Consider the following 16,140-nt stretch of genomic DNA (forward strand, 5'->3'; position numbering starts at 1 on the left):
AAAACAAGAAAGCGACATACAAAGAAATCACATAAATAATACCACTTCTAGCTTGTTTTGGGCCACTTGTTCATACGAATCCTAATTTCTATTTACTTTCTATTATTTATCGGATCATATTGCTTTTACGATCTCACGCAGCTGATCAGTGATTCGTGGAAACAGCTCCAAATAATTTTAGAAACAACCCCAACCAAACTGACATTAAATTAAAATATTATCTATATATGACGCATAAAAAAATAAAGTAAAATCTCTTAATCTCTTACTATTATATACTAGTAGTAGATAACTATTCCATCAAACATCCTACTCATACTATATGAAAAAATTAATACACGTTACCCAAATGTCGCAAAAACTAAAATTAAAATAACGTGCTACGCATATTTTCACAAACCAGATGTGTTATGTGTACATGGACAATAACATTACATTCACATATTATTAACGTAATAAAATAATACTCCATATTAAATAAAAAAAAAAGTAATACGAAGAATGATGAGATTCAGACCGCCAAGATTAGTGGACTTTGCTAATAACAATGTGTCGGTGCCAAATCACGTCGTTTCGTTTCTAAAAAACTGAACTTCTAACGAAAGACACAGAATCCCACTTTCTGTTCAGATGGGATGTCGCTTTCAGACCTTGATGAATCATTCGTGTATATATTTGTTTATCATTTTTATATGTATACACACAATGTGCTCTCAACTCATCTGTACACTCACCAACAACAATAATTCATGCTTGTTTTTGCGAGAGAGTATTAAAATCTGGCTTTAGCCGTCTTGAATTTTCTACTTCTGCGGTCAAAGTCGCTGGGAAATTCAAGCAGCTCAAAAGGGGTGAAGTGAAACTGAGAGAGAGGAGGCTAAAAATCGAGTCTTGAAATATTTGCTGGCATTTCCAGAGAAAGGGAGTGAGAAAAATTGGATCTTGAAAGCCCCCAAGATTTGAGATTTCAATTATTTCAAGTTACATGTGACAATCTTGTATTATTTGGATCAGGGACTTCTTGAATTTGCTTTTTCGCAAAAAGGTACTCTTTGTTCTTGAAAGCTCAAGTGCTCTTTCTCTCTCTCTCTCAGTGATTTTCTTGTGTTGCTGTAATTTAGCTGCATTTCAAATCTTGATTACTGAATCCAATTTCTTTCCATCTTTGTTTAGTTCAAATGTTGTTTTTTTCTTGATTCTTGAATCTGATTGTCTTAATAGTTAATCCCATTTCGATTAGTTCGATGAATTTGCCGATTAATGGACATGGTTGACTGCTAATTTTTCTCTTCTTCACATCAATAATTAAAAATCTAGTTCCATTTTGTTCTTTTCTGAGCAATTATTTGTGGAATTTTTATGAAATGTCGTATTCTTTGCCCTTAATTCATTGTTGTAAGCTACTGTTTATTTCATCGTAGACTAATAATGCTTTTGTCTTACTAATCATTTTTGTTCTTTTTATTTAGCTTAGTTTATGTGGCTGTCTCTAGCTAGAATTTGTTTATGGCTTTATAAAAGTAGACTGCATTTCTTAGTTTAGTTAGTTCAAAATCTTGATGAATTTCTACCTAATTTCACAGTTCATGGAAGCCTAGCTTTGGAGAAAGGGAAAAAGAAGCTAAAAAATGGATTTTATCTCAGCAAAAGAGAGGGAAATTGTGATTGATATAGATAGATTCATCGATACGAGTACAGAAGGAGGAGCTTCTTCTCTTGCAGATGAGAATCTAGGGAATGTGGTTTCGATTTCTGTGAGTGTGGACGAGAATCCGAAAGCGGTTGATGAGATTTCACCGCAGACGGGGAAGAATGGTAAACGGGAGAAGGGGAGGTCATCGGGCAAGAAGAAGTCCTCAAAGCCTCCGCGCCCTCCAAGAGGGCTTTCGTTAGATGCAGCCGACCAGAAGCTCATCAGAGAGTTATCCGAGCTAGCCATGATTAAACGTGCCAAGATCGAGAGGATGAAGGTCTTGAAGAAGATGAGAGCAGCAAAGGCGTTGTCGTCTTCATCAGCATCATCCAGTGGAAGCTTGATGGCTCTGCTTTTCACCTTCATCTTTTTTGCTGTCGTCGTTCTTCAAGGTAGTTTGTCTCGTTAAAAAGAGCGTGATTGCTCATTATTTCTTAGGCCTTCGTCTATGCACTTGTTGTGAATGTTCTCAAATGTGAACCATGTTGTGTTTATTTATAGGTTGCCACTCTTCTGGTGTGGCTCATTCGAGTAATTCAACCGTTGCTACTCATGGCTCGTTGCAGTCGAGTTCAAGTGCAGGTGTACCTTTAACCAGCAATGGATCTCCCGAGTATGTCATTTTCCTCGATTTATCTAAGCATGACTCAGTTTTTTCCATACTTTTGAGGTAACTAAGCATACCTACGCGATTTTCTTGCAGTGTTATTATGCAACCGGTTCTTGGTCCAGACATAGCAAGAGGTGATGCGGAGAAATCTGTACATTAAGGTCGAGACGCTCTTGCCTCTTGGAGAGAGTGTGAGACACGAGCGTGCATAGCTAAGTTCTATTAAACCGTTTTTTTTAGTATATAGGACATCTTCACCCTTTCGCTTTGAAGCGTGTTTTACGCTATTAGCTCTCTAATTGAGTGATGAGAAGTGCGTTTGTATAGTGGAACTTGAATGTGAGTTAGTCGGGTGCCTTGGTGCCGTCTTGATGTTGTTGTGATCGTAGATATAGACGAGTTGCATCTCTTTTCGCATCGTCTTGATGGCGTTGGAACCACGGAGGAAGGCGAATTGCCTCCCTTTCGGTGTCGCCTTGATGATGCTAGAGTCGTCTTTTGTTCTAAAATCGTGTTTATCTTGTTAATCCACTCTGTGTTCATTATATTCATCACCGATAATACTACTCAATTGTTTCACTGCAAGAGTATATTTTTTAAAACGAATATTAAAAAATATTATAATGTGTTTTGTGAAAGAGAAATAAAATTGATTGGCAATGACACACTAGTTACACAATTAAAAAAAACTTTATTAATTCCTAAAATAAAATGGGTACAGGTGTTCTGTGATAGAGAAATAAAATTGATAGGCAATGACACGGTATTTACACAATTAAAAAACTTTATTATTTCCTATATGAAAATAGGACATGTAAAATGAGACTAACTCATAAAAGAAAGTGAGATATTTTGACATAGACAAAAGAACACATTTTAAAAAATACTACTATATTCTTATATTTTTCGAACTACCGTACCACTTTTAAATTCATGTGCAGCCAATTAGTTTCTAATCCAAATAAATTTAGTAATGCACTCATACAAGTTTATTGATATGGAAATATAGTATTATTTCTCTACTCGTCTCAACGGAGCCAGCTATATTTAACAAAGTAATTTTGTGATTAACTGTAATTCATGGTCTAAATCTTCGAGTCATTGTAAAAATAGCATGAAATCACAAAATATATAACAAAATTGGCATGCATTCAAAGATAAAAATGGCTCTAACTTTAGATAATACAAAAATGGCATGAACTTTAATAAAAGTTGTAAAACTGGCCAGAACTTCAAAAAATACAATTCATTTCCGAAAATCATCACATCTTTCAAACATGTCTAATACTATGTGAGAACAAAATGTCTGTATTGTACTAGTAAAAAATATTGTATCATTATTTAATTTTTTATTAAAAAGTTGAAATTATTGTTGATTCCCTATACTAAACATTACATAAAGTTATAAACAGCCCTTGACTTGATGAGTATATGCCAAAAGAGCTGAGGAATAAGGTAGATTCTTGACGCATAATCAAATAGGACACGAATCAAGAATATAATACTCCTATAATAAATTAATATATAATGGGCTTTATAAAATAAACTAATCTCTAATGGGCTTACTGTAACTACCCATATAGAGCCCGACAACACTAATACCTTTTGTACCTATTGTTAATCATCATATTATAGAGACAAACACCATTGCAAGTTTGCAATAACAATTAACAACACCCAATTAAACAAAAGATCATAACAAATTAAAACCTAACACAAAAAGAGGAAAAGTCAAGCCAACAAGCTTTAGAATGAAAGAACCAGCCAAGCATCCATTTTCACTGATTCATCAAAACAAATTATAGAAAAATTATTCTTTCAACATTTCAAGCACAAAATATAGATCATAACACTGATTCACCAAAACCCTTATCATCAAAACAAATTATAGAAACTTTATTCTTTCCCATTTCAAACATGAAATATGAATTATATAGTCTCACCGGAAATAAATTTTGCTCACCCAATCTTTCTGTTTGAGCTTTTTGTTGGGAAATTAAAGTATATACCGAAAATATAACTTCGTCTTAAATTCTGAACTAAAAACCCAAATTAAATCCAATAACTATACTATTAAGAAATATATTAATTCACACATAAGTATTCACAAAGTACAACCACAAAATAAGAAGAAATAACAAAGCATAGTAGCCAAACCTAACGACTCAAACACATAAACCACAGCCCATAAAACGTCGTCGACCGACACATCAAGCCACCGGGAGCTTGCAACTGCGTTGAAGAAGTCGAGCTCCGGCCACTGAAAAACCCACCGTAATCCTACGCACATCACCACCAGAAGACCTAAGAGAGATTTTTCTAAAGAGAAGTTTTTTAAATAAAAATTTGTTGTAGTGATTGCTTTTTGTTCGAACTTTCTTGAGACAATTTGGCTTGGTTGTTGTAATAGTAATATTCCAAGAATGGTATAGATTGGATATTTGGGGTGTTGTGGTGATGACAGTGATGTATTGAAATCGAAATATTTATTGTGATAAGGCTGAGATTACATTTCTATCAATATTTGATAAATGTCGTTTTCATCCTTTATTTATTTCTATGGTTCATTGCAAAAGAAAATTATTTTAATATTTTTTAGAGCTAATATTAATCCTTATGCTTGACTACTTGTTGTGGACTTGTGGCGTATCCTAATATAGGGAGTACTAGAAATAATAAATTACAAAATATTTCCATTTTTGAAGTAGGATGATTTATATGTGATTATTATTATAGAGTAATATAAATATTAGAAATTCACGATTTTTCAAATAAAATTGAAATTCTTGTGCGATTTTATCACTTCTTGATAGCATAGCTCGTATAATTATATATAATCCTTGCGAGTTGTGATCAATGTTGAACTAACTTTAAAGACCGAACTAGAGACTAAATTAGAGTCATTAGATCTAGTTTTTTTATGAGATTTTGCTGATGTGTAAATTATTTCGGTTTTCATTACAAACTCATTTTACTTCATTCTAGCAGGTTTATTACTTCATTCCGGTAATTAATACCTTGAAACTATAGTATGTTTTTACTTACTTCCAGTAGGTTTTAAATGATTCAACACATGCTTCATTCGAATTCATTGAACTTATTCACTTTAAAACAAATAATTTATTCCAGTAGATTTATTACATCATTCAGAAACGTTATTAATTCATTAGACATAATTTTTACTTCATTTCATCAGGATTTCAAATGCTTCAACACACACTTCATTCAAATAGTTTATTACATCATTTCATGTGCTTATTACACCATTCAATTAGGCTATTATTCCATTTATTGTTAGCACTATGGCGGCAGTGATAGACATTGCAGAGAGACAGAACGGTACCCGACGGAGAAATCTTCTGTATGTACTGGAATGAAGTAATAATCAATATTGGAATGAAGTAATATTCTGGAATGTAGTTAAACCCTCCTAATATGTTATGAGTATGACTTATTTGCCCTAGGCTGAAGTAAAATAGGCTCGAGATGAAGGCGAAAATAATTTATACATTTGCGCATCTTATCTATGAAAAACTAGATCTAAAAATTCTAATTTGGTCTAGTTCTACAATTCAGCAATAAGGAGTGGATTTGAATATAATCATACTCTTTATTACAAATAAAATTAAACTTCTTGTGCAATTTCAAATAATTAATTTGTGTAAATCATTTGCACATAATCATACTCTTTATTACAAATAAAATTAAACTTCTTGTGCGATTTCAAATAATTAATTTTTGTATTTATTTACATTTTCTTTACTATATATCACATGCTAAGTTGTATTTAGCTAATTATTTTACTTAGTAATTAGCTATTTGATGGAGTACGTACTTACCACATTCGGACAAAAAAATCCTTGTCATTTTGCTCAATTCCATAAAATTAGTCATACTTTTATTTTGGCTAATTTTCTCTATTATGAAATGCTCCTTAGTCCTATGTCATTCTGGACTATTAATACTTGATCATTTTTTTTTAATTTCTCTCTTATTTTATGAATTTTGTATTAAAGTTTATGATATCTCTATAGTTTCTATTTTTAGAAGATTGGGAAAGTATATATATACATATACTAAACCACTTAAACTAGCTAGTAGTAGTAATTAAATCGCCATTTTCATTTTTCTCGTGAAGTCACACCTAATCCATTAGCCGTCATGGACCTACCTAAATAGTTTAGATAAACTCTAAACCATACAAATAATTATATTTGACTGACCACCTATATATATAGTATATACGTTTGCCACAAGATGTGACCGACAAAAAACTCCCATTGCACACGTATATTTCTTTTATAAGATATATTTACTCGTATATACCCAACTCAAATTAATAACAAAAAACTACAATTGCATTCACAAAAAAATTAGACCAAAAAGAATTATACGGGAGAAAAAAATGAGGCAGGTGTATAAAGTAGAAATCTTCATTGCAATGTACCGTATACTCTTTTTCTCTCTATTTTTCCTTTATTTTTGTTCTTTTTCATTTATTTAATTTATCTCTCCTAAAGTAATTAATTATACTTTATATATAATTAGCACTCCTTAAAACAACGAAGAAAAATAATAGGAGTATATAACTGATGAGAAATTAATTTATATATTCTATAATAATTTAGTTTAATTAAAATGATATTTTGATTAAGTAAAAATATTATACAATTATTGTCAATTACGTCAGTGAAATTGCATAATATTATACATATCGTATTATATAAATATCATTAATAGTTAATTCTAAATATTTTTATAATTATATTTGAAATACCTTTTTTCGGGTATTCAAATCATGTCGTGTTTCATGTTTTAATTAATAGTACTTCGGTTTTATTTTCGAAGTTGGTAAGAAATTAAGTTTTTAATTTGAAAAAATAATTATTTCCTTATAACCATTGTAATATTTAATATTATAATAAAGAATTTCGGAAATAATAAACCACAATCAAATTCAGTTATACTGTATCACAAACAAAAATAATGTAATTTATTGATTGAATTTATATTTGAAATGAAAGACGAGTTACATTTAAGTTAAGTGATCAACAATCAATTTCACAGAAACATAAATTATGTGAAACAATCCTATTGCAATAACCCTTAGTGGTGGCTGAGCCATGTTCGATCTTGCACTTAGAGTCACAGCAACTGTCACCACAAATTCCTCCCTCACAACATACACGTTCACCACATTCACTACCAATTCCAAGAATGCATCTTTTTGCCATTCCAAATTCAACTGCTGCATCATTTTATTACAAATATATTTAATACATTAAATTTCAATTTCAAATTTTTCCATGAGTTTTAAATTTGATGGTAAAAATAATGAACCATGTTATCCAGCAAGCCACGTAGGCATCTAGTGTTGCAAATCTCAAACCATGATTTTTACAATCAACTAATTCGGTCGGTTCGATTCTAACCGAACCGAAAACTCGGTTAATCGAGACCAAATGTAACTGACGTAGAAGCACCGGAACCGAAACCGAATTGGACTCGGTTCGGTTTGGTTCCTAACCGAATAGTGTCGGTTCGGTTCCAGTTAACCGAACCGGATGTGCTATGTGATTTCATTTAATGTTTTACTATCATTAATTTATGTTACGCAATATCCCCTATGCCATCTAACTTGCATACTGAGAGGAATGTGTTGGCTGATTTAATTGACTATTTACAGTCTTGCATAATTCGGTTCTTTAATTGACTATTCGGTTAACCGATCGAATATGACCGATAACTGAAATTGGGCGAATGGGGCGGTTCTCGGTTAACCAAAAACCGAGGTGTTCGGTTCGATCATAGGTTAACCGACTAACCGATGACCGAATTATCAGCCCTTTGAATCAAGTTTTAAGTTTATACAAAAATTGAAATTCGTCCAAATTTTGTGATATTAGTGACTAATTGCCCTAGAATAATGTAATGTAATTTATAGCAAAACAGTTTACCTGAGGCTAAAGCGAGCAAGAGGATAAGACCAAATAATTTGTTGATCGTTGCCATTTTTCTTCTTCTTTTGATTAGCTGTAGTGACTAGTGTGTTTTGAGTATCCTTTTTTCCATTGCATGTCCAATTTATACACCTTATTTCTTGATTCCCAAAATGAGTAATTATTCTTTAAGATATTGCTGTATGACCATGAATAAATTGGAAATATACACTTATATATACTAATTGTGATCTTTCTGATTCCCAAATTTTTAAATTGCTCTTAGTAAACCCATAATTGTGATTGATCTTAATTCTTGATTCCCAGAATAGGCGTTCTTTAAAATCGGCTCTTAAAATATTACTATATGACCACAACTAAATTGGAAATACACCCATAATTGTGATATTGAATAAATTTGAAATACACTTATAATTGTGATCTTTCTTGATTCCCAAATTTTTTAAATTGCTCTTAATTAAGATATAGTCATAATTGTGATTTGTGATCTTATTTCTTGATCTCCAAAATAGTTATTCTTTTAAATTGCTCTTACGATATTACCATAACACCATAGATGAATTGGAAATACACCCATAGTTGTGATCTTTTTCTTGATTTTCAAAATAGTTGTTCTTTTAAATTGCTCCGAAGATATTATTATATGACCACTAATAAATGGTAACTGATAAAATTAAACTTCTTGTGCGATTTCAAATAATTATTTGTTGTATTTGTTTACATTTTCTTTACTATTATATCACATGTTAAGTTGTTCTAATAAACTTGAGTATTTGATACCTCATACCTTACCACATTCCGACCAAAAATAATCCTTCCTCCCCATATACAATATTCTTCTTTCGCCATTTTACTCCGTTCTATAAAATTAGTCATGCTTTTATATTTGTCAAATTTTTTCTTTTGTGAGATATGTCATTTTCGATAATAATACTTTGATCACTTTTTTTTGGAGTAAAACATTTCTCCTATTTTATTAAATTTGTATTAAAATTTATGAAATCTTTTGAGTTTTTATTTTTGGAGGACGGAAATTATAAACCAAGGCTGGTAAAATGAGACGGAGGGAGAATATAATAATTTAGTTTAATTAAAATGATAATTTGATTAAATAATGATATTATACAATTATTGTAATAAGTAAAATAAAATTGCATAATATTTAAAGTATAGTATTATATTAATATCACAATTAATTAAATATTTTTATAAATATCATTTATTGTTAATAAATCACTATTAATTAAATTATGATATTATACAATCAAATTCGCAGAAACATAAATTTTGTGAATCAATCCTATTGCAATAACCCTGAGTATTGCTTAAGCCATGTTTGGTCTTGCACTTAGCATCACAGCAACTGTCACCGCAAATTCGTTCACCACCACATGCACCATTTCCAAGAGTGCATCTTTTTGTTGCCATTCCAAATTCAGCAACTGCATCATTTTATACAAATTTAATTATTAGTACCATGTAAATTAGCCGTAATTGGTCGCTAATATAACAAACTGGTTGAATTTCAAAGTTTTCAATGATCTTTAAACTTGGTCTTAAAATAATTAACTGTCTTGTTTTGCAAATATCAAACTATTATAGGGTTCATGACTTTTAATCAAGTTTAATTGAAGTTCATACGAAAATTGGAATTCGTCCAAATTTTGTGATATTAGTGGTCAATTGCCCTACTAAACTGATGTAATTTATAGTACTAGCAAAGTAGTTTACCTGAGGCTAAAACGAGCAAGAGGATGAGGCCAAATGATTTGTTGAACGTTGCCATTTTTCTTGTTCTTTTGATTAGGTGCAGTGTGTTTTGAGTATCCTCTTTCCCATTGCATGTCTTATTTATACACTCATAATTGTGATCTTATTTCTTGATTCCCAAAATGAGTAATTATAGTACTTTTGAATTGCTCTTTAAGATATTGTTGTGATCTTTGTGATGATTGATCTTAATTCTTGATTCCCAGAATAGTTTTTCTTTTAAATTGCTCTTAAAATATTACTATATAACCATAAATGAATTGGAAATATACCCATAATTGTGATCTTGAATGCATTGGAAATACACTTATAATGGGTTATAATCAACGTCGAACTAATTTTATTGCCGAACCGCTGAACTCGTCATTGTTAGCTTGTTTTAGATCATTGTAAGACATTGTTAGTTTGTTTTAGGTCATGTTTAGTTTGTTTTAAGTCATATTATAAAATCCAGATTTAAAAAATACAGATGTCATTTTAGGTCATTTTATGTCATTTTATGTCAGGTTATATATTGTTCATATTAAAATGTTCATATTACAATATTTACAACGAACTCATTTTATAAAAACAAAAAAACAAAGTCACTGCCACTTGCGTGGAATTTTTTTGAAAAAACTTATATTAGTTTTAAAATTATAAATTTTGGCTAAAATTTTCATAAACTTTAAAGTTAGTTGCAAAACTCATGAATTTAGTAATATTTATAGTGAATATCCCACGAAATCTATTTTTTTAAATTAATGAGAAATTCGCTATAAGAAATAGGGTTATTATGATTTTCGATCAAATTTTGTTTCATGCGAAATACTCCATCAAATAAGGCCATGTCTGTGATTTTGGGACCAATACCTTATTTAGAATTAATCATTTATTATTTCTCACACACAAAAAATTCTTATTTGAAACGGTATTCATTTCATTTTTAATTTTCATGTTTGACTAATTTTCATGTTAAGTCAAACGTAATCAAATATTTTGTACTCCATATTTTATTTTACTATAAGATTCCAGATCCAAGTTCTCATATTAATTCATTTAATTTAATTACTTGCCGAGGAGTAATATTTAGTGTCATATCAAATATTCTGAAAATAAAATTTAGTGAAGTTAATATAGGTTTCTAAAATCACAAATTTTGACCTAATTTGATATTCCCTACATCCCAACTAAGTTAGTTATATTCTTTTTTGAATTGTTCCAATTAAATTGAGTCATTTTCCTTTTCGATAAAAAAATAATACATCACATCTCTCTTAATTATTTTATTTCATCACCTATTTTACATTCACTTTATCTTTTGTATTTTATTTTCATCTCTCCTACTTTTCAACATATCTTCTTAATTTTCGTACTCGGAAGTTTTGACTCAACTTAATTGGAACGGGGGAGTATTTCTTATGACTTCAAATTTAGTTTAAAGAATCATGAACTTATTCTTTCCAGTGAATTTCCAATTAGCAGGGAAAAAAAAGTTTTCGTGGGAAATTAACTACAAGCCCAAGTTCATTATTTTTGTAAATAGCTTTAAAGTTCATAAAAAAATACAAAATATTGGTCAAACTTTGTGAGTTTTAGAGCATCCACAATCGTTGTGGGATCGTCCGCCCGTTGTAGGCGAAAGACTGATCGGGCGGACGAATTCGTTCGTCTCAATCTGGCGCCCGACGCGTCGCCCGATCCCTCATCCGTCCATTGCAGGGGCACGGACGAGGACCAGCGGCACGTTTTTTTATTTATTTTTTATTTTTATTTTCTCTCTCTATATATACCTAAATTTCGTACTCATTTCACACAATTCTCACACAACATCTCTCAATCAAACATCTCTTTTTCACTTACTTTTTCAACATGTTTCCCGTAGACCAGATCTCGGAGGTGTTCGTGCAATACAGGAGCAAGTGCAGGCTGAAGAGCAGGTCCCGAGGCCCATCCGCCGCCGGACATCCGTCCATTGAGAGCATGGCCTAGCTCATCAACGTCTGTTCGAAGACTACTTTGCCGATGAACCATGGTGGGGACCGATAGTTTTTTGCCAACGGTTTAGGATGTTGCGAGAACTGTTTCTCAACATTGTTGAGACGATGGAGGCGCGTGATGAGTACTTCCAGCAGCGACAAGATGCGACCCGCAAAATCGGTCTATCCCTGTCTACGAAGTGCACGATCGTCAGTTGGCCTACGGCACTACGGCGGACATATTCGACGAGTATCTTCACGTCGGGGATACAACTGTCTGGGAGTGTCTGGAAAAATTTTGTAAGGGCGTAGTTGACGCCTTCGGCGCTACAAATTTGCGCAAGCCGAATGCCGAAGATTGCCATTTCCTGGTCCAGATGCACGATAGGGTGCACGATTGTCCTGGAATGTTAGGGAGCATTGATTGTTTGCACTGGGAGTGAAAGAATTCTTCGGTAGCGTGGAGAGGCCAATTCACTAGTGGGTATAAGGGTACCCACCCGACGATGATCCTTGAAGCCATCGTTGACCACCGTCTTTGGATCTGGCTTGCTCACTTTGGCGTGGCGTGGTCAAACAACGACATCAACGTGCTGAACACGTCGAGTCTCTTCACCGAGCAATGCAATGGCAACGGTCCGGTTATCGAGTTTACAGCCAACGAACGCCCGCATCATATGGGGTACTACTTAGCCGATGGCATCATCTTGCACAATAGATAATGAAATATGAGTCCTACTTTTATACACGAGTATTAGTTTTATAATAAAAATGTGAATGAAAAAAGGTAAGTGGAATGTGAGGTCTCATTTATATATCGAATATTCCAATTAAGACTTCACAATAACGGACTAAAGGTAGGACTAGCAGTTAGGGCGTGGGGATATCCGTCCACAATAGCGGACCAAAGGTAGGACTAACCGAAGTAGGACGAGAGCTCATCCACGCCCTAACTGTTAGTCCTACATTTAGTCCGCACATTACCCATTTTTTTACTTATTTTATTTATACTTAATATTTACAACTCATTTCACTTCATTTTTTTAATATTTGATAAACACCAATAATTAAAATGAATTAATCGTATTTTTCCATTTGTTTTATTAGCTAGAGCGTCGGCTAGTCCTAGTGCTAGCCTATTATTGTGTTGTGATTAGTCCTAGTAATATGACATGTTGTGGTTAGTCCTAGTGACGTGGCAGAAGGTGTTTTTAGTTAGTCCTAGCTAGTGCTAGGCTATTGGTTAGTCCGCCTTATTGTGGACGCTCTTAATGGGACATCCAAAAATGGTAAAACAAGCCTAGTAAAATAAGACGGATGGAGTATATAATAATTTAGTTTAATTAAAATGATAATTTGATTAAATAATGATATTATACAATTATTGTCAATAAGTAAAATGAAATTGCATAATATTAAAAGTATAGTATTATATAAATATCATTATTGTTAATAAATCACTATTAATTAAATATTTTTATAATTATTTCGGTTTCATGATAATATTTCGGTTTTATTTTCGAAGTCGGATTGCCTAAGAAATAAAGTTTGTATACTGAAAAGAATTTACTATTCTCACTTAATAATAAAGAATTTCAGAAATATTAAACCACAGCCATTCAGTTATATTACTCCATATCACAAACAAAAGTAATTTATTTCATCCATTGAATTTTTTATTTGAAATGAAAGATGAGCAACAATAAAGTGATTAACAATCAAATTCGCAGAAACATAAATTTTGTGAAGCAATCCTATTGCAATAACCCTGAGTATTGCCTAAGACATATTTGGTCTTGCACTTAGCATCACAGCAACTGTCACCGCAAATTCCTCCTTCACAACATATTCGTTCACCACATTCACCATTTCCAAGAGTGCATCTTTTTGTTGCCATTCCAAATTCAGCAACTGCATCATTTTATACAAATTTAATTATTAGTACCATGTAAATTAGCCGTAATTGGTCGCTAATATAACAAACTGGTTGAATTTCAAAGTTTTCAATGATCTTTAAACTTGGTCTTAAAAATAATGAACGTCGTTTTGGGCCACCTGTGTTATCCAGCAAGGCAAATAGGCATCAATATAGCCGGAATCATCGAGTGTTGCAAATATCAAACCATGAAAGGGTTCATGATTTTTAATCAAGTTTTAAGTTCATACGAAATTTGGAATTCGTTCAAATTTTGTGATATTAGTGGCCAATTGCCCTACTATATTGATGTACTAGCAAAGTAGTTTACCTGAGGCTAAAACGAGCAAGAGGATGAGGCCAAATGATTTGTTGAACGTTGCCATTTTTCTTGTTCTTTTGATTAAGTGCAGTGTGTTTTGAGTATCCTCTTTCCCATTGCATGTCCTATTTATACTCTCATAATTGTGATCTTATTTCTTGATTCCCAAAATGAGTAATTATACTTTTGAATTGCTCTTTAAGATATTGTTGTGATCTTTGTGATTGATATTAATTCTTGATTCTCAGAATAGTTTTTCTTTTAAATTGTTCTTAAAATATTATTATATGACCATGCATGAATTGGAAATACACCCATAATTGTGATCTTGAATGTATTGGAAATACACTTATAATTGTAATTTTGTCTTTCTTTATTCCCAAAATATTTAAATTGCTCTTAAATAAGATATAGTAAACCCATAATTGTGATTTGTGATCTTATTTCTTGATTTCCAGAATAGTTATTCTTTTTAAATTGCTCTTAAATAAGATTTAGTGTCATATCAAATATTCTGAAAATGAAATTTAGTGAAGTTAACATAGGTCTCTAAAATCACAAATTTTGACCTAATTTGATATTCCCTACATCCCAATTAAGTTGGTTGTATTCTTTTTTGAAATATTCCAACTAAGTTGAGTCATTTTCTTTTTCGATAAAAAATAAAACATCCAATCTCTCTAAATTATTTTATTTCGTCATCTACTTTACACTCTCTTTATCTTTTGTACTTTATTTTCATCTCTTCTACTTTTCAATATAACTTTTTAATCTCCGTACTCAAAAGTTTTGATTCAACTTAGTTGGAACGAGTGGAGTATTTCTTATGACTTCAAATTTGGTTGAAAAAATCATGAACTTATTCTTTCTAGTGAATATCCAATTAGCAGGGAAAAAAAGTTTTCGTGGGAAATTAACTACAAGCCCAAGTTCATTGTTTTTTTGACCAACTTTAAAGTTCATGAAAAATAAAAAAATTTGGTCAAACTTTGTGATTTTAGAGCATCCATAATGGTTGTGGGATCGTCCGCCCGATCGACCAAATTCGGGCTCGCCCGCGATCGTCCGCCCATTGCAGGCGGAAGACCGATCGGGCGGACGAGCGAGAAGACCGAAAGTTCGGTCGTCTCGGTCGGGCACCCGACGCGTCGCGCGATCCCTCGTCCGCCCATTGCAAGGGCACGGACGATCGAGGACGAGGACAAGCGACACGTTTTTCCATTTTTATTTATTTTTTATTCTCTATATAAATACACCAAATTTCCACTCATTTCACACAATTCTCACACAACATCTCTCAATCAAAACATCTCTCTTTCACTCACTTTTCCAAAATGTTTCCCGGAAAAGATCTAAATCGAGCTATGGAACGCGTAATGTTTGCTTCAGGGGACCAGATTCTCGAAGGTATTCGTGCAATACAGACCAAGAGCAGGTCTCGAGGCCCATCCGCCGCCGGACATCCGTCCACCGAGAGCATGGCCTAGCTCATCAACGTCTAGGGGTGAGTAAAAAAAACCGAAACTGAATATCCGAACCGATCCAAACCGAAATTTTAAAATTCGGTTCGGTTTTTTCGATTTTTCAGTTCGGTTCGATTTTGAAAATATAAAAATTTCGGTCTTTCGGTTCGGTTTGGTTCGGGTGAAAAAAAAACCGATAAACCATATAACCGAATTATATTTTAAATATAATATTATATATATATATATATATATTATATTAACTTAATATATTATATTATATAATATATATATATAGATAGATATATATATCTATATATAGATATATATATCTATATATAGATATATATATAGGGGTGTGTTAGGGTCCTTACAGCATCTTAGTGTAAAACACAGCACTAATCACAGCCCTTGGATCATTAGATTGGATGGTTGTGATTAGTTACATT

General features: G+C 32.3%; 1 protein-coding gene and 1 long non-coding RNA gene across 2 annotated transcripts; one reads left to right on the forward strand and one right to left on the reverse strand.

The window, feature by feature from the left end:
- Window positions 1-624: 624 nt before the first annotated feature.
- LOC125193141 (uncharacterized) lies at window positions 625-2,848 on the forward strand. The gene is made up of 4 exons (XM_048090884.2): window positions 625-1,045; window positions 1,584-2,085; window positions 2,195-2,306; window positions 2,397-2,848. The coding sequence occupies exons 2-4, from the start codon at window positions 1,629-1,631 to the stop codon at window positions 2,461-2,463; spliced, it is 636 nt and encodes a 211-aa protein (XP_047946841.1). The 5' UTR covers window positions 625-1,045; window positions 1,584-1,628; the 3' UTR covers window positions 2,464-2,848.
- Window positions 2,849-13,627: 10,779 nt separating this feature from the next.
- Window positions 13,628-14,320, reverse strand: LOC125193920 (uncharacterized). The gene is made up of 2 exons (XR_007171662.1): window positions 14,238-14,320; window positions 13,628-13,902 (listed from the first exon to the last, which is right to left on the reverse strand). It is a non-coding gene; the product is annotated as an uncharacterized LOC125193920 (long non-coding RNA).
- Between the last annotated feature and the right edge of the window lie 1,820 nt (window positions 14,321-16,140).

Source organism: Salvia hispanica, chromosome 4 (genome assembly GCF_029641045.1).
Source record: "Salvia hispanica isolate PSC_SH4W2 chromosome 4, Shi_PSC_v1, whole genome shotgun sequence".
In the NCBI taxonomy this organism is placed as follows: Eukaryota; Viridiplantae; Streptophyta; class Magnoliopsida; order Lamiales; family Lamiaceae; genus Salvia; species Salvia hispanica.